Source organism: Eretmochelys imbricata, chromosome 2 (genome assembly GCF_965152235.1).
Source record: "Eretmochelys imbricata isolate rEreImb1 chromosome 2, rEreImb1.hap1, whole genome shotgun sequence".
NCBI classification, from domain to species: Eukaryota; Metazoa; Chordata; order Testudines; family Cheloniidae; genus Eretmochelys; species Eretmochelys imbricata.
Genome location: NC_135573.1, coordinates 39,690,873 through 39,715,045, shown reverse-complemented (window position 1 = coordinate 39,715,045; position 24,173 = coordinate 39,690,873). Strand labels below are relative to the sequence as shown.

General features: G+C 40.0%; 1 protein-coding gene across 12 annotated transcripts in view; it reads left to right on the top strand.

Annotated features, from left to right (window-relative positions):
- VPS13B (vacuolar protein sorting 13 homolog B) overlaps positions 1-24,173 on the top strand; it is a 931,639-nt gene that overhangs the window by 320,361 nt on the left and 587,105 nt on the right. For all 12 annotated transcript variants that reach the window (XM_077809935.1, XM_077809942.1, XM_077809940.1 and 9 more), the window contains one exon: positions 23,448-23,582. In XM_077809935.1, coding sequence (XP_077666061.1) covers positions 23,448-23,582 — 135 coding nt within the window. The remainder of the gene's footprint in view (positions 1-23,447; positions 23,583-24,173) is intronic.

Sequence of the window (24,173 nt, the reverse complement as noted above, 5' to 3'; positions counted from 1 at the left end):
ACGAAAGGGATTTCTACAACTGCAAATAATTCCAAGGTTAACATGTTTTCCTTTCTGCCATTAGGTGATGTGTTAAAATTGGAAACAATGAACATTATAAATCTACAGAGAAACTAGAGATAAGTTGAAAGAGAAAAACAGATCACAAATAAGTTTGTATCCTTCTGTAGAAAAGGATAGAACTGGCATTCATATAGGCTGCCTCCTTACAAATTAAGCAAAGTTATAAAATAATGCTTTGTAAGATATAAAGATATGTCAGTACACATTTAACATTATAGTAAAGATTTCTAATTGCCAAAAGAAATAATGTGGATGAAGCATAAGTTCATAGTACTAAATCTTTACATTAAAATTTTGGTGTCTTTTCAGTGGTAAAAAGAAAAGCAAGAAAAATGTATGTTTCCCAGTTTACAGATTGTTAGAATTTGCATTTGTTGTGTCAGAAGTTCTACCAGAATACTTCTGCAGATTTTTGCTGACATGCTGCAAAGACGTATAAGGATTTCATTTGAACTTTGTCATTCCAGTGCTTCAAATGTTACAAGATATTACTTGCTAGATTTATAGTTTTACTTTACTAAAAAACTAAGAACATCAAAAGATTTTGGAAGTATTATAAAGAGATTAACTACAACAGTAACCTAATTACAGTAGACATTTAAAAATTTGCCAGAGATACCAATTTATGCTTGCTTTCCTGATCGCGAGTGTTAGGTGTACTGTGTAGTAACACAGAAGGTCTAATCCTTCCACTTCTCATGATCTATATAAACTTCCATTGACCTCACAACTTCTTTAGCAGTCTTTCAAGAGGTACTCATCAAGCTAATGTAATATACCCCTTCTTCCTGTTTAGTGAGTAAGTAGTTACGTAGATTAATATTGACAGGTAATACTATGCTTGGTTCAACTTGTTCTGGCAAAGTTTATCAGCTTAGAGATTTGTAGATGGAAGAAGGTCCACAGCCTAACTTTCTACCATGAGGAAGAGAGTAGTTTTCTGCAGATGCTTTCAACAATTTTCACAGAATTATATATCAACAACTTTATTTATACTAAACAATCATAATTAGCATGATAATTTTTTAAGAAATTGAGGCTAAGATATTTTCCCTGCTTTCTAAAAAGTATTTAATACTTGTTGAGTTTTGGTTAATGATACAAAATTGCTACATGTGTATAATTGATTTTGGACTCTTCCTCTCACAAATTACAACTTTTCCAGTCAAATGTTATAAAGGTACATTGTAGTAAAATGTAATATGTTCATCCTACTGTAAAGTTAGGCATATAGTACTTATTGCAATCCAATGATGATATTCTTACAGTGGAATAAATACCTCTGAACTGTTAGAATGTCTGTTTTATAAATTTAAATGTACATGTTAATAAATATATATTAATGAATAATCCTTTAGGGAGAGTTATGCTGAGATTGAAATGTAGAATATGACATTTCTTGATAGCTGAGAAATTTAAGGCACTGTAGAGGCTTGTGTTTTATTATACTTAGTGTTTTTCTTTATGCAATGCAAATTCCAAAATGTCCTTGAAATCCATCATATTTTTGAAACATTTTAGGTAATAAGGTATTTTGAATCTTTGAGAGAGGAATTATTTGAAATAAAGCATGTCTTCTAACTTGCTTTTATGTCATATTAGAAGAATATATATGATTTTCTTTGTAGTTTAATTTTTTTAAATATACACGGAGGATTTTTCTTTTAATCCATATCAAATCAGAGAGATTTTTCACATCTTGTGAATTAACAAGTAATCATAATTAAAGAGAGTTGACATTATTCAGACAGTGAAGCCGAACATAAAAATTATTTCCCTTTTTTTTTTATTATGCTGCTAGCATGTCTTTTTTCATTTAGTTGTGCAGGGTAAATTTTTTTTGTATTCTATAGGTGTGATACTATACTTTACATATATACATAATGTACACATATATGTGCTGTATATATTCACTGTGAAAGTGAGATCACCGTCTTGTAAAGGATGGTTTTAATTTGTCTTGGTGAATCAAGTGGATACTGTATTTAGGGAAAAAAATGTACTCATGCAGGTTGCTGTCTGCAGTCCAAATTGCTGATCAGAGAGTCTTTATACACATCGGTAATGTGCTGTGCAGTATAAGCTGAAATACATTCCACAAGGGAGGAAAACGGAATAGGTTACATACGCTGTTCCTAAGTGCAATGAATATAAAACTCCATTACTCACTTTAAGCAGGTGCTTTTTATATGAGGCTTTAAAGAAATATAAAACTGCTGGTGAAATGATTGGTTTGTATGGACACAACTCAACTTCCAGTGCTTTGACCAGATAAAAAAGAGTCTAAAAATATTCCTACAACATCCTTTTAATGGTTTCAGGGATTAAAGGTTAGTATCCTTCTGGTGTAAGAAACTGCCACTCCAGATGCTAAAGGTACTGTTTATTTTAACTACTCATAATGATACAGAATATTTTGGGGATAAGTAAAAACATTTCTTATCTTTTTTCCACTAAAATTAGAACACTCTGTTTTTAAGTTTAACTTAAACTATTCATATTTAAATTATTAGGGAGAATTCTGTGATTTTTAACTGAAAACAAATTTTTAGATGTGCACAAGATAATTTGAGTGGATTAGAATGCTACTGAAATTAGAAATAAAAGACATCTTTTGATGTGGTGAAATTGTGGCCTCCCTGGCTACAGAAGGTTAGGAGTGAAGGTTCAGATTCAGGTATTATATGGTTTTTTGTTTTGTTTTCTTGTTTAAACAGCCAGTAGTTCCCAAGAGAGAACAATGGTTACTTTTAAATAATGTTGGTAAATAACTGCTCAACCTTTTCACATGTAATCCATACCACTTGTTACCTTTTCATTCCCTCTGGCTCCTCTCCCAATCACTGTTGTTCTTCCACCTGTCCCATTTCCCATCCAGTGACTGTTTTCAACAGCAACCTGCATTGCCACAGCACATTGTAATGTATATCCCTATTGATGCTTCCCATTGGGTCTCCACCACCTCCACTTATTCTGCCACTATACCTGCTGTTTTTAATGTCCAGCCTATTCTTACACGAGCACCTTGATGACTAATTGGTGTCTTTGCCTGAGACTCAGAATTCATGCTCTGACCTCTTCATCTTTCTTGAAGTATCTTTTCCCATTTCATTCATTTTGAACAGTTCTGTTTCTAGACTTATAAAAGGCAAGCCTGTTACTGGCAAATTTGGATTTGTTTTCGTTTCAGTGTACACTAACACTTCAAATACATCACTACTGTTCTTACATCATCTTCAGCATGGAAGTTCTTGACTTAACAGCTCTACAGCCATAGTTTCTCTGGTTTCATGACTATAGACCTTTTCTACTGTAATAGTCACTTAACTATCAATATCTCTGGTGACAGCCGCTCTGATACCTTGTTTCTAGCTTCCTTTACCTCATAAAGATAGTAATGATCTTTTACATTTTCATACCATTAACCTCTATACATCTTTAATACCTCTCCCTTACTTTTTCTGATCCTGCCATTAGTCAACATTTCTGTATTAGTTTGTATCTCCTCTCCCTGACCCTTATCCTTTGCATCTCCTGTAGCGTTCAGTTTTCTTAGTGAGTCTTTTCTCTTGATCCTTGATTTTATTAATGACCATGTTTCATTAGTCTATTGTCAGTTCATATCTATTACACTATCCATTTCTTGATTCTGGATCACTTTGCTCTCATCTGAGTTTCTACCAGTTCCCCTTCTCCCACATAATGTGGCACACAAATAACTTCAATAAACTCAATTCTATCTGCTGGCATATGGAGAGAAGAAAGTGCTTCTTGGACTTCTATAAAAAAACCTAGGAAATCCACTGTCTGTCCATTCTCTTCCTAGAGTTCAGAGACATAGTTTCCTGTCATGCATCTCTGAGGAAACTAGTGACTCATTATCCTTGTTCCAGATTATTATTTTAAGTAGTAAGATTTGCTTTGTCCTTCCTTTATAACAGGGGTTCTCAAACTTCACTGCACCGTGACCCCCTTCTGACAACAAAAAAGACTATATGACTCCAGGAGTGGGGGACTTGAAGCCTGAGCCTGCGTGAGCCCCACCACCCTGGGGAGGGGGACCAAAGCCAAAACCCGAGGTTCGTCACCCAGAGTTGAAGCCCTTGGGCTTTGGCCCCAGGCAGTGGGGCTTAAACTTTGGCTTCGTCCATGGGCCCCGGGGCTTGGGCTTTGGCCCTGGGCCTCAGCAAGTCTAATGCCAGCCCTGGCGACCCCATTTTAGGACATTGACCCACAGTTTGAGAACTGCTGCTTTAGGAGATTGAAAATATATCTGATTCTCTTGTTATCTTCAGGGCAGTTGTCTGTTTCTATTCTTTATATGTTTGCAACTCTGAATCCACTTCCAGCCTTTTTTTTTTCCTTATAAGATCAGCTATCATCCCTTGTATCAACAATTCCATCTTCTCTGGTTCTTTCCTTGTCATGCTCAAAATAGTTGCTACTATCCATTTCATTGAAAATTTGCTCACCTTAATTTTGGTCTTAGTCATTAGTTAACTACTGCTCTGCACTGCTCTTATTCTATTCTATTCAGGTTTTTACACTGTCCTTATCACTGTAGTATCTGAGCAAATTCCAGCAGTGCATTGAGCAGTATGACCTAGGGCTTGTCTTTGCTACTGCACTACATTGGCGTTGCTGCATTGATGCAGCTGCGCTGATGTCGCGCTATGTCGATGGGAGAGCACTCTCCTGTCGACGTATTACTCCACCTCAGTGAGAGGTGGAAGCTATGTCGGTGGGAGAGCGTCTACCGCTGACATAGCATAGTGAAGACACCTCTTTAAGTCAATGTAAGTTATATTGCTCAGGGGGGGTGATTTTTTCACATCCCTGAATGACATAGCTTACATCGACTTAAGAGGTAGTTTAGACAAGCTCCAAGATCTGTGACATGTAGTTCATTTTCTTTTATCCTCTTCCCTGGGGGAGAATTGTGATTGCTGTGTAGTGTTTTGTTTTGTTTTTGTTTTTTAAATGTACGTGCTGCTATATGTGTGTGTGAGAAGGCAGGGTCGAAAAAGTGTGCCATGCAGTAGGCGCAGAAGGTGGTGAAGTTTGTGATGGGCTCCTGTAGGAGTTCAGTCAGCTGTCTTAGGCCAGTCCCAAGAAACATTGCCTCCTGCATAGACTAGCACTCTCTTTATGGTAATTCCATTGTGCCTGAGCAGTGGAGTTGTCAAACACAGTCTTCATCCCAGAGTTTAAAGATGATTGTTTAGATATTCTGAGGCCAGGCCATGGAGCAACTTGAAGATAAGGATTGAGGCCTTGAACTTGAGTCTATATTCTGTGGGAAGCCATAGATAGTGAAGGCCAGGTTTTGTGTGCTTATGGTACCTTGTGTTGTTGAGGAGATATGCTGTAGTGTTCTTTACCAACTGGAGTTTTGTAAGGACGACTGGCTTCCTGCCCATGTATATTGGATCGCTGTAGTCCAGCTGAGAGGTGATGAAGGTGTATATAATTGAGGCCCGGTCATCATCTTCCAGGGTCGGATGGAATCTTCTAGCTCAGGAGGTGGTTGAGATCATTATTTGTGGATGCTGCTATGTGACCCAGGGACCCAGGATCATTCCTAAACTACATAGAGAATTGATCAATAATGGTTGTGTACTTTGGCTGCATACCCTTCAAAGAGCTTTCCTCTTTTTCCCCAGCAACACCTCTGTCTTGTTCAGGTTCAGCTTCAATCAGCTCTTCCAGTTACTGGACTATCTTGGTGGTAATGGTATGGTCATTTGTGGTAGGTAGAGCTGTATACTGCTGGCTCTTCAGTCTGTGTCATCCTACCAATTTACCTATTGGCTGAACGTAGGTGTTGATAGGTCCGTAGAGAGAATTGATCTAGTGGGACTCCACAAGTGAGGTGTTTGGTGGTAGAGGTTCCATTTCCCATCACTGCTCATTGGGTGTGTCTCTTTAGGAGGGACTTAAACCATTTTCACCACAGTTGCCTGGGCCCCTATTGCTTCTCTTAGGTAGGATATGAGGATGAGAATGAAAGTCTTTCCTCTCTCCATTTACAGCAAGAGAGCTTCCATCAATGCCACAAAAGTTGTTTCTATCCCATGTCCTGGCTTGAGTTCGTCAATTAGATGAGCTTGTAGCTAGCTTTTGTTTGAGCTTGCTTAGGAATGGAAGGTTTAATACTGAGCAGTCATAAGCTAGAATCATATGTTCAGGGTTGATTTCTTCATTGCCAGTTGCACTATTGCATATTTGAAGGAGAAAGGGAATAGTCTTTCCCTGAATGAGACATTAGTATTTGCCACAAGTAACACAAGTTGCTTGTGACTCTTTTCTACCAACCAGGAAGGGCATGGGTCGGATTCACGTATCTTGGGTTGAGACTCCTTTTAGAGTTTCCAATCCTTCTTCGTAAGTGAATGTACTGAAATCTAGGAATGCAGGCAAGCTGTTTGCTGCCTGGGTTGATGGAGTGGATCCATGCTGTTTGAAAAAGCTTCCCAAATGCACATGATCTTTTCAGTGAAGTAATACTTTGCAGTGCTTTGTGCTGGTTTCTGTTATGGGCTATAGACATTCGGGACTGATGAAGTTGTTTACCACCTTGGATAGCTACTTAGAGTGGGATATGGCATATTCCGTGGAGGTTGCTAGAAAGTTTTTCTTGGCCTGTAAAACAACTTCAGTATAATCTTTGACATTCTCCAGCCTGTTTGTTTCAGCTTTCGTTTTTCGCCATAGGTGCTTGAGTTTCCAACTTCTCTGTCTCAGCTGGTGCAGAGTATCAGAAAATCAAGGAGATATATGTGGGTGAAGGGAAGGAATGAACTGTATGGGAGCCAGAGTGTTCATGGCTGAGATTAGAGTATGATGATAATTATTCACCAGATCATTGACATCTTGTCCTGTTTTGGAATGTTGTTCTGCTTCAGCATGCTTTGAAATTTGATTAAGTCTGAGTCTTTGTGTTTGAATCAGGGTCATGTGACTTTCTTGTCAACTGGGAGCTGGGAAAGCCTTAAATAGGTAATAGTCTGTCAAAAACAGTGGCTGGGTTGTGATGTTCTCGATATTAATATCTAATCTGAAGACCAGGTCCAAGGTGTGACTGGCGATGTGGGGTTGGACCAGAGGTGGCTTGTGAAAGTCCTATGGAGACAAGTGAGGAGATTCTGCACCTGTGGACTTGGCAGCATGCATGTTGAAATTTCCCAGGAGATAAGACTGACATATTTCTCCAAGAAGGTGTCAGTGAGCTCCTTTATGAACTCTTTAGTCTTTGGTGATCTATAAATGAGCATAGAATCTGTTAGGTTTGGCTCTGGTTTCTATTGTTAGATAAATTATTTTGAATTAATTTGGCTTACCTGAGCCACTTCTTTTCAATCTGGTGTTTGAAGAGAAGATGAATGCAATGCCACCTCTCTTCTTGTTCTCTCTAGGTCTGTGATGGACTGAGTAGCCAGGAGGCATGATGTGGGCTAGCATAGGGGTCGCTGTGTCATGTAGCCAGGTCTCTGTGATGAAGTTTTATTCGGTGCTTCATTGCTGATGAGGTTACATATTTTTCTGTTTGTTGGTGATGGCTCTTACATAGATCAGCATCAATTTTAGCTTAGGTAGTTTTGGGATACCTTCTTCAGGACTGTGCCTGTGTGATGGTCCTGTGCAGTGCACAGGTAGTAAATATTTGGTATCCTGTTTCTCATTTCTGCTCTGCTGTTTCCTTGGACATTTCTTCCAGTTTGGTTTGTAATAGCTGAAATAATCATGGGATGCTCTGAGTGGAGGGAAGTTTTTCTGTTTCGACAAATGCTGTGGGTAAGACCTGTCTATTGGATACTTTGGGCATGATACGTCCTGGGAATGTTTGGAGTTGGACCAGTCTGTTTCTCGGGTAGTGGTGGGTGTGTTGGAAGCATGGTGGCATTACAACAAAAATGATAATAATAGCAACAATAATACTAAGTAGGTTGAGTCTAAGAAAAGGGGGATGTAAATGGCATCAGATGTCTCCTTGAAATAAGCTGTCTGTGGTCATGGTGCCTCTGCTGCCTTTATCTGGTTTGGAAGAGAGGTGCGAGAGGAAGCTAAATAGTTCTTACTATTGAACAGTGTGTGAGTTACAGCTGTAAAAGTGTCCTCCTGGTTAGAAGAAGGTAGCAAAGGCTGAAGCAGCAGGAATGAGGCTAATGGCTCCTTCCCCATAAGAGAAGAGCCTTTTGGGAGCCTAGTTCCTGGTGGCTGTTCTTGAGGTAGAGGAAGTGACTTGGAGAGTCATCACAGGCTCATTTTCAAATTTTAGAAAATCTCTCTAATTTTTTCTTATATTTTCGAAATGAACAATGGTCCCTTCCATGCTGCCATGTCCCCACTAGTGAAGGGAAGGAAAGAACAGCCAGAGAAGTGGGGATCCTGAACCCTTTAAGGGTGGTCAAGCTCCCCTACTGCTGCTGTGACCGTACTGTTGGAGCAGGACAGGTCCCCTTTATGAGTGCTCTGGCGCCACAGCTATTTCCAGTGGGGCTGGTGGCATGTGGGGTTGGCTGCATTTGGTTCCCACTGCTGCTGTGTCACCTCTGTGGGAAGGAGGGAAAGGAGCTCTGTCTCCAACTCAGCAAGGTATTTTCACCTCTCTAACAAAGTACAAAACAACCTCGTTAAAACCACAATTCAACAAAACAGGTAAGCATGTGCTGAATTTCAAGCAAATGAGTAGTCTTACTGAAGTTTTGTGTTTAGAGTTAAGCATGTGCTTATATGCATTACTGGATTGAGATGTAAGGGCCTGATCTAATGTTCATTAAGACCGCGGGAATATTTCAATGGACATTGTATTAGTCCCTAATTGTTCTTTCATTTGGGTAAACCCTACTTGCTCTCATTCATAGATCTGTCTCTTTTCACTCAGCTCTTAATCATTCTGATGTTTGTGTGCCAGTTTTCATTTTGTGTCCTGGCCATATCATCATGTCCTGCTATTGAATGCTTTAAATACTGAAGTCCTCTCTTTAAAGTCACCTCAAAAACATTGCTAGAATCCATTTGGGGCCACTTCTGAAAATTTTAATCATGTCTTACTCATTTCCTATCTCATATTTTGCATTTCCCTCTTTTATGATCTTCCTAAATCATTACTCTTTAAATTTAATGGGCCTTCAGATACTTAGTTGAGACTTTCTTGCCCTAAGTAGTAGTAATATATCACCTTTATCTTTCATTCCCTTCACTGATTTCCTGTATATCTTACAATTCAGTTCAAAACTACCCTCCTGATTTTTCCACGAATAACTGCAAACTCATTACTTTACCAGTGCATTGGTAATGTATATAAAGATTGCTAAGATCACCAATTGAGGTATAGATATTAAACAAAGAAAAAAATTCTTAGGTTAAGTTAGGGCTCACAATAAGTATCAGATTGACAGCCTTGGTGATTGAAGTCTTTAATTGAGCCATAAAGTACCAGATTGTGGCTTGTCCTGCTGATGACATATGGAACGAGGAGGTTGCAACCTTTGTACTCCTTCAAATTTAAGGAGTACACAGAAGGAATGTGAGGAGGCCAGGCCTTGGCCCCAATGAATAATGCTGCCTTACCAATGGAAACCTTGCTACACCATTCTAAGGGGTAACACAGTTGCTGTGTTCCTCAGGAGCTCTAAGTAACATGTCTCCTTGAGACCTTCCTGTACATATCCCTGGAAAAAAACAGCTCTGTGCACTTCTGGAGACTAATAGAATGAACATTAAAGTGAGTTATTGTACCATATAGGGAGTGTAAAATATCAAGGCACAGCTTTGGGAAATCTTTCAGCCAGTTTTCCAGTTCTGTAATATAGAAGAAGAACATTTCACGTATCTGGTGGTGGCATGTTTTACACTATGTGAAAATATTCCAGTTCATCTAAAACAGAAAAGCTTACACGTGACATACTGAGAGAAGAGTTTGATTTTGCTGAAATTTGCTCCACAGAAAAGCAGGTATCTTCTACAAAGGAATACAACCAGAAAAAGATAATCTATCTCTGCATTCTTACCTGAAGCAAATGTAAAATCTGCTTGGATCACACTTCATCTCAGTAGTTATGTATACTGACTATCTCCCTATAGTCTATGGTTGCCATATTGCTGAGGTAAGAAAGAAATTAGGTAAAGAAATTTGTCCGCTGTGATGGGAAAAAAAACATGAGCATGATTGCTCTCTCTTACTTTCATTGAATTTGTTGATGTTGAACAATGGAGTGAAGTGAATCTCAGAGCAATTCTGTTGGAACATAGAGTTCTAGAGAGCAACATATTTTCTCCTCACATTTTTTCCCTGTAGTTTACATGCAAAGATTCCAAGAATCAAAGGACAACCCTGTATATAACTGGCATATTGTACTACCACCTTAATGGCACATTTGAGGACAAAGTTGCAGCTTTGGTACAAGCAGCACTGTTTCCTTTGAAAAAGGCAATGTACTCATACAAATGTTATGTGTAGTGGAAAACAGGAGACACCAAGTATTCTACCTTGTGATTAACACCAAGGGAGGTAATGCTGCTACATAGACTCCAAGGCCAGAAGGAACCAGTGTGATTATCTAGTCTGACTTCCTATATAATACAGGTCATAGAACTTCCCTGAATTAATTCCTGTTTGAACTAGTGCATATCTTTTAGAAAAAATCCAGACTTGATTTAAAAATTGCCAGTGATGGAGAATCCGTTATAACCACTGGTAAGTTGTTCAAGTGATTAATTATCCTCACTGTTAAAAATGTATGCCTTATTTCCAGTCTGAATTTATCTACCTCAACTTCCAGCCATTGGATCTTGGTATATCGTGTCTGCTAGCTTGAAGAGTTCATTATCAAATATTTGTTACCTATGTAGGTACTTATAAACTGTGATCAAGTTGCATCATAACCTTCTTTTTGTCAAGCTAAATAGATATGTTCCTTGAGTCTATCACTATACTGTATGTATATCCTTTAATCATTCTCATGCCTCTTCTCTCAACACTCTCCAATTTGCATCCTTACTGAAATGTGGACATCAGAACTGGACACAATAGTCTAGTAGTGGTTGTACCAGTGCCATATACTGAGGTAAAATAATTTCCCTGCTCCTGGAGTTTCTCGTTTATGAATCCAAAGATTGCATTAGCTCTTTGGGCCATAGCATTGCACTAGAAGCTTGTGTGCAGCTAATTATCCATCATGACCCCTGTCACGCTGTCTGGAATGGCTCAGAACCGTGAATGCCAAACTCAGGGCAGACTACCAAGAAGCAGAGCAGAGACCCCAAACTGGCTATATGTTGTAAAGTTAAATTTCACCAACCCAGTAACAAGTGTGAACTCCTAAAGCACTATAACAGTTTTACCATGGAATCAGAGTCTGTCCCCTTGAGGATTCCAGTCTATCTTGCCATCCAGGCAAACTGGACTTAGTGTTAGATGGTTGCTGTACACTAAAGATCACAAAATACTGAGGTTGCTCCCAGTCCCAAGAGATCAACCACTTATCCCAGGTCAATTTATACATTAGATCTCATACCAAAGACAACACTAGTAGCCAATCCTATAGTAAGCTATCTAAAGATTTACTAAGAAAAGAAATGAGAGTTATTACAAGGTTAAAGCAGGAAGCCTATATACACAAATGAGTCACATTCTACTGTTCCAAAAGGTGACAGAGTTGTAGTGATCTGTCAGCTCTGAATGTCTTTTAGGGCTAACCCAGGTTGACCTAGGGATTCCTGTTTCATGTATCCTGTCCTGTGAAAGTTCAAACTGCAAAAGAGATGACTGACAATTTTTTTTCTTGTCAGCTAATTTTATTTCCTCCTTCCAGAATTCAGGCTGATGTGACGAACCCTTTCGCATGTAGCCTCTCCATGGGCGTAAGGGGTAGTTAGCAAAATCTTTGTATTGTGATGTCCCACGATGCCCTTCTTGATGGGCAGGAGAAGATTCCTCCATCTGGGTTCACAGCTTCAGAGCAAACATTTTTTACAGTTACAAAGCAAAAACATAAATACTACCTTATAGCTTGGGTTAAAGATATAAATGAGATTAATGCATGCAGCAATTCACAAACATTTCATAAAGTCTAAACACATTGTTATAAGTCCAATACTCATCTTAACAATACTAACACACAGGTGAAACAGACTGGTTTCCAGCAGTGAATTTGTCACTGTTTAGTTGAAGTCTAAAAAGCCTTGGCAAGAGTAGGCATCTGGTCTGCCAGAGTCACAACCCACGAGTCTTTTTCAGAGCCATTGCTTCCCAGGAAAGAGCTCTCCCATCTTGTATGTATGGCCTCCATTCGTTGCTCCTCAGTGTATACCTTCACATTTGTCCTTTTTAAAACACATGCTGTTTGCTGTGCTCTGTTTACCAAGAGGTTCAGATCACTCTGTTAGTAACCTGTCTTCATTATTTACTACTCCCCTGACCCCCCCACAAATGTTTTGTCATCTTCAAATTTTATTAGTGATGATTTTGTGCTTTCTGCAGGTGATTAATAAAATTGTTAAACAGAATAGGGTCAAGAACCAATTCCTGTGGGACTCCAGTAGAAATACACACACTTGATTATGATTTCCCATTTACAATTACATTTTGAGACTGAGATATTACCCAGTTTTTAATGCATTCAGTGTGTGTACTATGTAAAAAGATCTGATTTGAGGCTTGTATTAGGTTTTCCTTACACTCATAGTTTATAAATGATCTCTTTTATTCCCCCCCCTTTTTTAAACGAGGTAGAACAAAATAAGTTGTGACTAAAGTTCTATATCCAAATGTCCCCAAACAAGTTTAAGCAGGAAATTAGCTTGATGCACAAGTTTACAAGTTTAAGCAGAAGAGGTTTCAGACTTTGTTCATGTATGCAGCATAGTCTTGAATAAACCTAAACATACAATGGGTAGGAAACATCAAACTTTTGTAGTGTTGGCAATATTGCTTTTGCAATGGTTTCAAAATTTGTGTTTTTTCTTCAGACGTACACTGAAATATTTCTCAAATCTTACAGAGCATTGTTTGGTTGATACTAGCCATTAAAATGTCATGTGCAGTGTAGTTGTAGCTTTGTTGGTCCCAGCATATGAGAGACAAGGTGGGTGAGGTAATATCTTTTATTTTACCAACTTCCGTTTAGAGAGACAAGGTGGGTGAATGTCATGTGTAAGACACAGGAAGTATTTGGCATATGATGGCATCACATCCTGCCCTCCTCCCCAAAACTGCCTTTTTGGTTCATGAAAAATTGTGTGTGTGTGTGTGTGTGTGAGAGAGAGTGTGTTAGATATATACAGCCTGAAATATCTGCATACAGCTGCTAGTTATGAGCAGGTGAGGTCACCTGGGAATGATGTGTATGGTTTTTCCTTTGAGGGACACTGGCAGAGACTCAAAGAATTCTCAGGGGAGGGCAGGAGGACCTGCCAAAGGACATGGTGAAAGAGTCTTAGAGAAACAAAACACAGCCATAGAAACTAAGGGAGAACAAGATGCTGAGGAGGAGGGACTGATTTTCTTTGGCAAAAAGACCAAGGAAAATGAGGATGAAGGAGGAGCAAACTGAGTGTCTTGAGGAGCGATGCAAACAGTTTTGGTTTTTTTATTACCAAGCTGAGCTAAACTGGTGACTTAGAGGTTTTGCATCTTGTCATCAATCACCTGAACTTGCCCAGTGCTGTCTAAGTTGAGGGAAGTTAATTTTGGCTACTTTGAATGCTCAGTGTTTTCTTTCAGGTTTGCGCTTATTGGTGTTATAGTTCACTGAATTAACCTTAACTTCTTCTTTAAAGATGGACACCATACATACCACCCTTTAGCTGTTCAGTATATCAGGTGTTTTAGTGATACATATTTAGTTTAGTAGCTGAACTTCTTCGATATGTGCATTTTAACTTGCCTTTCAAGCCGTTTCATCTAACGTCCTCACTTTTAAAACACCCTTCTTGAAATTTATGTCTTATACCTCTAAGTATGATCTCTCTGGCAAGAATGCCACAGTTATTTTGTAGAAAATGTTAATTAGTGGCTCAGCCACACTTACTTCGTGAACCAAAACCTGTGTGTAATTGAAAACTAAATCACCAGTAGCCTCCTATTCTTGTATGCTCCAGAATAAGCCATTATACAAAACAATTATTTTGATATTAAGGAATTTTCTCCAAATGTGCTTTTCCAGCAGTTTGGTTTGGGGAAATTGAATTTGGCCATTATTAGTACACAGTAGTAGATATGGTTACCTCTTTGAATTCTTAACATTGAGTTCACCATCACTAGTCCAGTTAAAACACTGGTAGTGTTTATATATTTGTGAGTTAGTGACTATGAATTAGTATTTTGATGTGCAGATGTTACCTCTTCACAAATATTATTTGGAGCATATTTTTATAATCTTTTTCTATATGCTACTTCCCAACCTCTATTACCGAATGTTTTAAATATATTTTTATTGAGGGGAAACAAGGCATATCACAAAGATTTCTACTACAGCTATAAGGACTTTGATTTTACAAACACAGTATATTATCATTGAAGAAGTGGTTTAATAGATTGGGAAATAATAACTTAAAAAAAGAAATCCTTGGCAAGAAGGAATGATATTAATAAGGCTTGTCACATGAGAAAAAGAAGCAGGATTTGACCAGTAAAGTTTATTTTGGATAGGTCAGTGAGGACAGCTGCCCACTGCACAGCATATTTCTAAAAAATGATTTAGAAGCATTAAAAAAGGTTAGAAAGTGATGGTAGAAAATATAACATACCAGAGTCATCCCTTGTGTAACTGAGTTTGAGTGATGTTACAGGAATGAATTTAGCCTCTTGACTATTGAACAAATCAGTGTGAGTTGGAGTATGGTGTCTATCTTTTTCTTTGCCTTATCTTCAAAAATATATAACTGAGATTAAAAACATCCAGAAAAGGACATAAAAGGTCATTTGAAGAAATACATGTAATGACATTTGCAAGTGCTAGGATTATTTTTCTGAAGGACTCAGAATTATAAAGGCCCAAAACTGATCAGACCTTCTTTTGATTGTTTCGTATAAAACAAAAACAATGGAACGCTTGTTAACTTTTTTGAAAAGCATTAGACATTGGTAATGAAATGAATATATCTACAGTTAAATTTGATAGAATTATTTACAGTGCTAAATTATTTGTGTTTATGCATGGGTGTACATAATTGTGTACAAGCATGTACAAATACATTACACTCAAAACATTATGGTTGCAAAGTCAAGCACTAAAATTAGGAAATGCCAGATGTTCTGTGGAAAAAAATATGAGATTGTGTAATTAAAGACTGTTTATGCATAAGAGGGCTAGTTTAAGGTTGCACAGGCAACCTGAATCCCTGTATTCCTAACTTTTGAGTGCTTGACTTTGCAACCTTATAGTCAGTGATGAGCTGCCAAAAACTTAACTGGTTCCCTCCTCACCCCATGAGGGGGTTGTTGCCCACCCCTGCTCCCCGGGACTCCTGCCCTATCCAACCCCCCGCGTTCCTTGATGCCCCCCCGCCAGGACTCCTGTCCCATCCACCCCTGTCCCCTGACTGCCCCCAGAACTGGGCAGGAGGGTTTTGTGGGCCACCGTAGTGGGTGCCATCCCTCCTGCCAAGAGCCAGAGGAACCTGCTGGGGGGCGAGGTGGGGAGTCCCGGTGGTGCTTACCTGGGGCAGCTCCCAGGAAGCATCCGGCAGCTCCCTCTGGCTCCCAGGGGCAGAGGAGCATAGCTAGGGGTGGAGCAGGGGAAGCAGCCACTCCCACCACTGATCACATCAAAAGTGGTGCCTTAGGCTCAGACTCCTTGGGTGCTCCGGGGTTAGAGCACCCACAGGAAAAAATTGATGGGTGCAGAGCATCCACCAGCAGCTCCCCACCCTGCGCCCGGCCCCAGATCACTTCCGCTCTGCTTCTCCGCCTCCTCCCCTGAACGCACCGCCCCACTCTGCTTCTCTGCCCCCTCCCCGGGCTTCCTGCGAATCAGCTGTTCGGCGGGAAGCCTGGGAGGGCTGAGAAGCAGGCAGCGGCAGCTTCACACTCAGGCCGAGGATGGCGGAGGCGAGCTGGGGCGGGAGCGGTTCCCCTGAGTGCCCCCCCCGCCAGGGTTACCTGCTGCGGCGCGGGTGGCCCTCCTCGCGCCCCCCCGCCCCAGCTCATCTCTGCCTCCCTGGGCCTGAGTGCGAAGCCGCTGCCTGCTTCTCAGCCCGCCCCGGCTCCCGGCGCAAACAGCTGACTCGTGGGAAGCCTGCGGGGGGCAGAGAAGCAGGGCGGGGTGGCACGTTCAGGGGAGGAGGCGGAGGTGAGGTGAGCTGGGGCCGGGGGCGGGGTGGGGAGCTGCTGGTGGGTGCTCTGCATGGAGCACCCATGGAGTCGGCGCCTAAGGCGCCACTTTTGGCCGGTTAAATTTAGAAGCCCTTTTAGAGCCGGTTGTTCCTCGCGGAACAAAGGTCTAAAAGGGCTTCTAAATTTAACAACCGGTTCTAGTGAACCGGTGGGAACTGGCTCCAGCTCACCACTGCTTATAGTTCTTTTAATGTAAGGTTTTTTTAATGTTAAAAAAAAAAACCTGAAAAAATAGAAATTACTGGCTCACATTGGTCATCAAGAAGCTTGGAACCTTTAGACCTACATGCAGACCTTTACCACTTGAGCTGACCGAGTAACTGTTATATGTAGTAGGCTCTCTCTTTGTGGACCAGACACTAGGGAGTTAGGATACACACTGTCAAAGTGGGTTTCACAGGTATTTGCTAGATGGCAGAGACATTTGGGGTTTTAAGAATTCTGGGTTTTAGTCCGTATTCTAGAGGAGAGTGGGCTGTAAAGGTTACAGAGTGGAAAGAAGCAAAGACAAGAGACACTCTGCCTTACCTAAGGATGCTGATTAGAACCAGGCCTCTCAGATGAGGTGAGATCAGACCATGGGGATTGCTATCAGGATTGTTTGTTGTTTTCTATGGATTTGTAACTCTTGTGCTTTTAAAAAGTGTTTGTGGTTAAGAAATTCTTCTGCTAAGCTTGTATTATTGCTTTATTGCCATGTTCTCCCTGAAGGAAGTATCAAGGTGTGGAGAATGTGGGAGCTGTAGAATATTTTTTATAAATATCATATGTCTTCTGGTTATCAGTTTGATATTAACCTGCCTGACTGCAAAGCGTTAAATCAAAGGAGGCTGCTAAAGGTGAAACTGTCAGGAAAGACTAGACAATGACTAAGATAAGGCTCACTGGGGAAAAAATATGAGAAGCTTCTGATTTGAAGATAACTCCTGACTAGCTCTAGCTAGTCAGGTAACGTATTCTTCCCAGACTAAAATCTAGGATCAAAGGGATCCTAAACTTGAAAGATGCTAGCCTCAGGAACAAGGATGAGGGAGTTGGTTGTTATCAATCTGAGGCGGACACCCAAACTGACTGAGGCTAGTATACACTTACAGTGATAGGTTTCAGAGTAACAGCCGTGTTAGTCTGTATTCGCAAAAAGAAAAGGAGTACTTGTGGCACCTTAGAGACTAACCAATTTATTTGAGCATGAGCTTTCGTGAGCTATAGCTCACTTCATCGGATGCATACCGTGGAAACTGCAGCAGACTTTATATATACACAGAGAATATGAAACAATACCTCCTCCCACCCCACTGTCCTGCTGGTAATAGCTTATCTAAAGTGATCAACAGGTTAGGCCATTTCCAGCACAAATCCAGGTTTTCTCACCCTCCACCCCCCCACACAAATTCACTCTCCTGCTGGTGATAGCCCATCCAAAGTGACAACTCTTTACACAATGTGCATGATAATCAAGTTAGGCCATTTCCTGCACAAATCCAGGTTCTCTCACTCCCTCACCCCCCTCCAAAAACCCACCCCCATACACACACAAACTCACTCTCCCGCTGGTAATAGCTCATCCAAACTGACCACTCTCCAAGTTTAAATCCAAGTTAAACCAGAACATCTGGGGGGGGGGTTAGGAAAAAACAAGAGGAAATAGGCTACCTTGCATAATGACTTAGCCACTCCCAGTCTCTATTTAAGCCTAAATTAATAGTATCCAATTTGCAAATGAATTCCAATTCAGCAGTTTCTCGCTGGAGTCTGGATTTGAAGTTTTTTTGTTTTAAGATAGCAACCTTCATGTCTGTGATTGCGTGACCAGAGAGATTGAAGTGTTCTCCGACTGGTTTATGAATGTTATAATTCTTGACATCTGATTTGTGTCCATTTATTCTTTTACGTAGAGACTGTCCAGTTTGACCAATGTACATGGCAGAGGGGCATTGCTGGCACATGATGACATATATCACATTGATGGATGTGCAGGTGAACGAGCCTCTGATAGTGTGGCTGATGTTATTAGGCTCTGTGATGGTGTCCCCTGAATAGATATGTGGGCACAATTGGCAACGGGCTTTGTTGCAAGGATAAGTTCCTGGGTTAGTGGTTCTGTCTGTAGGCAAGGACTTATTAAGGATCTACAACCTATCCTAAAGGATGACCCAACACTCTCACAAATCTTGGGAGACAGGCCAGTCCTTGCTTACAGACAGCCCCCAACCTGAAGCAAATACTCACCAGCAACCACACACCACACAACAGAACCACTAACCCAGGAACCTATCCTTGCAACAAAGCCCGTTGCCAACTGTGTCCACATATCTATTCAGGGGACACCATCAGAGTGCCCTACATGCTTGAACCCCTAGGGTGTATACCTGAGACAGCTCTCTACATGCCCAAGCAGTGCCTCCCATGTCAACGTTGCTATTGTTAGCAGTGTAGCATCCCACTGCCACCCCCAACCAAAGCTTTTCTTCACCATCGTGAAAGGCTCTGGCAGTGGGGAGCTACCAGAGCCTTCCTCTGAGGTGTGTAGCTGAACATCACTGTGACAAGTGTGGAAACAGCCTGCCTACATGTGTAGTGCCTGTACTCTGCTGTAAGTGTAGACTTGGCCTGATATTCACAGACAAAGAGAGACACAGGGACTGTAGTAAACGGGGTGGGTCTCCCAACCCAAATGTTAAGTTTAGGTAAGGAAATGGGCATATAGGACTTTTTGTTGTGTTAATCCATTTTCCTAAATGCTATGTTTCCTTTGGCAATTAAATGCTACTTTTATTTAGTGATGCTGTTTTTGAGTCACTGTAATCAGCTGCTGCCACAAGTGCCTGGAGAACGAAGGTTTACAGGTGCCAGACCTGTCAGATTAACATGGTTGGTAAACAGGGGGCTGCAGCCCAGAGATCCAATCTAAGCGTGGTTAAACCATGTGGTTCAATTCGGAGTGAGGTGTAGAAAGCCAGACCTGGCACTCATCGGACTAAAAAGTGTGTAAGGCATGGCTCACCCAGTGACTGTGGCACTAAGAAACCAGAGCTCCCACAGCCAGACAAACTCCTGGGGGTAGGGGTGGGGGAATGGGTCCAAGCATCTGGGCACTTGGGAAGCTTTTGGCACTGGTTCTGTGGTCTTGGTGGCTAGATTGTGGGGTCCCACTGCCCAAGAAGGTTGTCAGACACAGAATCTGCCTCTGGGAAAAACCCAGAGCTAGGGAGACCCAGAGCCAGGATCAGTGATCAGTCATTATCCAGACCCAAAACGATTCAGAAGCACATGGGGCTTAGTGGTTGGATTCAGTCACAACAGACTGGGGTCCGTCCAGAGAGCAGGAGGGGGCCAGATTGTGACAGAGGTGGTGTCATCATTGTCTGCTATAGGTTTTCTTGAACTTTTCTCTGAAGAGTTTGGTACTGGACCAGATGGACCACTAATTTGATCTAATATTGCAGAGGAAGGATGGTCCAGTGGCTAGGGTGATTGTTTGGGACTTGGGGGACCTAGTTTAAGTTATTGGCTTTTCCCCAGGCTTCCTATATAATATTGGATGAGTCACTCAGTCTCTCTATGCCCCAATTCACCATCTTTAAAATGGAAATATGAGTACTTCCCTACCTCACAAAGGTCTTGTGGGATGCATGTTACAAGATTGTGAGGCACTTAGATACTACAGTGGGAGCCACATAAGTACCTAAGATAGATAGATAGCTGTCAAGGCTGATTTCCCACTCTGGCACTTTGAGTGCAGAAGGTGGGGCCCATAAGGATTCTAAAAATTAATACTGGCCACTCCAGACTGGAATTAAACTCCCAAGGTTACAGCTTCTCTCTGATCTTGGATGGGTAGATGCTGCCACCACCCAAGTGCAAAAAACACACACATCCTTTTGAGAACCCAGGAAGGAGCACTTGGGAATCCCTTTCTGTGGGGTACCCTCAAGCCCTTTCCCCACCCCCCACCAGGGAAGAGCTGAGGAAGAAAACAAAGGAAATCAGCTGTTGCCACCAGCTAATTAAACCACATATGCACAAAACCTCTTAGAACACACACACAAAAAAATCCTGTTTTAAAAAAGGTAAATTTTATTAAAAACAAAAAGAAAGAAATACTTAGGCTATTGCTAAATTTAAAAAGAGGAAATATAATAATTAAGAATCAAGAATGGTTTTCTTGAGGTCCAGCTTAAAGGTTACAAGCAAAACAAAAGCACCTGGGGTTAGCACAGAGGAGTTCACAAGCCATACAGAAATAAAAGAGATAAACCTAATCACATCTTCCTACGCATTCCCTGATCTACTTACATATCTGGGTTTTCAGATAAGTAGGTTCAAGGTATGATTTGATGATTTTTCATACCTGGTTTAAAGCTTCTTACAGCATTGCTGCTCTGTCTCTCCTCTCTTTGGAGAACAACAGACAGAGAAAGGGAAAGTTTTTCCCCAATTTTAAAATGTTCTAGCCCTCCTATTGGCTCTTTTGGTCGGGTGCCCTCTCCCTTCCTTTTACCTATGGGCTTTTTTAACCCTTTACAGGTAAAGCAAGTAGAGAACAGCTACTAACAGGGGTTTTGTAGCTAACTGGCTGTGGATGTCCATAAAATGGAGCTACCCTATTTATCACAAAAGCAATTTCTATATTCATATCATGTATTGGTGTCTACTTGACTAGAAGTACTAATTATTTGACCCACTACAGTTTATTCTGTGATATTATAATTTTTGCTCTCTCTCTATATCTCTCTATATATCTATACCTATATTATATCATAATGGTCCCTTCTGACCTTAAAGTCTATGATTCTGTGATTCTTAACTTCATTTGTACATAAGCTGTCCTTAGCAAATTTAATTGCTTTACATAAAGGACTACGCAAAAGAATAAATGGACACAAATCTGACATCAGAACATTCAAAAACCAGTAGGAGAACACTTCAATCTCCCTGGTCACTCAATAACAGACCTAAAAGTGGCAATTCTTCAACAAAAAATACTTCAAAAACAGACTCCAATGTGAAACTGCACTGGAATTAATTTGCAAACTGGACACCATCAAATTAGGCCTGAATAAAGACTGGGAGTGGTTAGGTCATTACAAAACCTAATTTCCCCCATACTAATACCCCCCTACTGTTACTCACACCTTCTTGTCAACTGTTTGAAATGGGCCACTCTCGTTATCACTACAAAAGTGATTTTTCCTCCCTTGGTATACTACTGTTAATTGAATTGTCTCGTTAGACTGACCTTCCACTGGATATGGCAACTCCCATCTTTTCATGTGCTGTGTATTTATACCTGCTACTGTATTTTCCACTCCATGCATCTGATGAAGTGGGTTCTAGCCCACGAAAGCTTATGCCCAAATAAATTTGTTCGTCTCTAAGGTGCCACAAGTACTCCTCGGTTTTTTCTGCTGATATAGACTAACACGGCTACCACTCTGAAATAAGGTACTTTGGTACTCTCCACTTTTCCCCATAGCTCCTAATTTAAATAATACTCCCAAAGTTTTCCCCAATACTGCAACCCTTACATGAGTTGTCATTGTGTGAAAGCCCTAATAGGTTCATTTGGAATTCACTGTTACCATTCACGTGATTGTGTTAATTGACTGTAGAGGGATTACTTGTGTAATTTAATTTTTAGTTTATTCCATGGTACAGGTATGTTGCAAAGGACTCTGAACAGCAAGTGATTATACAAGTCTGACTGAATATGCTCTAATATTTAGACAATGAAATGTACTAATCACAGAGTTTCAGATTTAATTTTGAATTTTCTGACTATTGTCATTTTGTAAATTAAGTGCTGGGTATGTTTTTTTTTCCTGTTTACTTAAAATAATCAAAAGAATAATCTTTAATGCAAGTGTCTTTGAGAGCCAATGCAAGAAAATATAATTGGTTAAGTATTTAGGGGACTTAAAATATATATTTATCCAGTTGCCCTACTGTGTCCATCTATCATGAAAATATAAAAGTGCCTTTTTTTTTTTTTTTGGAAGTATTTTTGCCTGATGGATCATAATAGTTTCTTTGTATAAATATGGATTCTGGCAGAAATACTGTGTTAGCTATGCACAGAAATGATCCCCATATTAGACTAATGCTTGCATAATGAACAAAATGCTTGCTAAATCTAATTTTTGAATTCAGTATCAGTTCTGTGTAGGGAAATATTCATCTATAAAATCGTAACTTCAATTTCTCCCCCGCCTCATGCTCTTTACAAGTGTCAAACTAATTTTTTTATAATTTGTAAGTAAATGTAGTTTTTCTGATGGTGAAAGTCTATGGAATAATAGAGCTGACTTGAGCCGGTGTGGGTGGGTGGGTGGTGTTGTGTCAGCTTCCCCATAGAACTCTGCCAATGTACCTAAGTCCTGACCTGCAATATCCCCTGCTGTTACAGTTCTAGGCGTCTCTTCAGAAGAGATTGCCAATAGCACCGATTTGTTCCAAACTGTGTTTTAGCTTTCTGTGTGCACAAATGGGGGCTAAGAAGAGACCACCATACGTATTTAACGTGTGACCTAAGGCAAGGTTTGAACTCTGGTTTCCGTAGTGAAATGGCAAGTGCACTAACCTGCTGTGCTACTCAGCTGCACGTATTTAATGTTTTGCTGTTGCTACTGAATGAAACCCTGTTTTCTAAGTGTCATCTGAAAATTTAGTCATTTGAGATCTTCAAATTAAAGGATTATAACAAAAATGTTGATAGAGAGCAGTTGAAGTGTCATGGCTCATTTATAAAATGAAACAAAATTGTATGGATTTGTGTATATACATATTTATTCTAAAAGTTGTAAGTTGCCATATGTGTATAAAAATAAGAACAAATAAATATTTTGTGCATTATTATATGTATATGTATAAAAGTATATAACAATATTCTCTCACTTCACAAAGTCAGCTATGAATAGCAACAAAAATGCTATAAGAACATCTAACGTGGATAATTAAAGTATAATTAAGTTTAAATACCTTGGTGAAGGAATATAAAAATATTTAAATTCAACAGGCTAGTACATTTGCAGTTTTCTTTTATTAGGTGTGAAATCTAAGAATCCCATGCCAACTCTTGAGGGCTCAGTCCAGAATGTTGAATTGAAGTACTGCAGCACATCATTGGTCAAATGTGCCTCTGGGACCGTGGGATCAATAAAAATTTGTGCCAAAGCCCCAGGTATGTGCAGCTGGACCATGTAAAACTTTATTGCCTGTATAGGAGAATTGGCCTTGCTTTTTACAAGGAGAGTTACTGAAACAAGAATTTACTCATTGTTCCTATGAATCAGAGAGGGTTTTTTTGTATTCTCTTTTTTTTAATTGTGCCAAGATGATACACCATGACTATAGTAAATTCAATTTTGATGACAAATAGATAAAATTAAAACCTGTTGGATTTTGAACTAAAAAAACAGATTCTAACAACATTGAAGAAAATTGATATGAAAACCTGGATTTTCAAATGATACAGTACATTTGTGTTTTGTGTTTTGCCTCACTAATTATGAATGTATATTATGATTTTTTTAAAATCTGTCCCATCGTTTTCAAAAAAGACACAAGTAAAATTTTCAGTTGTGGAGTTTTTCAGAGGTTTTGTGATGTAATGAATCTTTACTGCTTCTAGTGAAGAGATGTATATACAGTAAAAATTTTCAACCCATACAAATACCATATGTAGTCAGTGTTTAGAGCTTTTTCAACATAGTAATTATAATTAAATGTGATTTAGGAATTCCCAGGTGATTGTTGAGATAAGTGAGTGTTT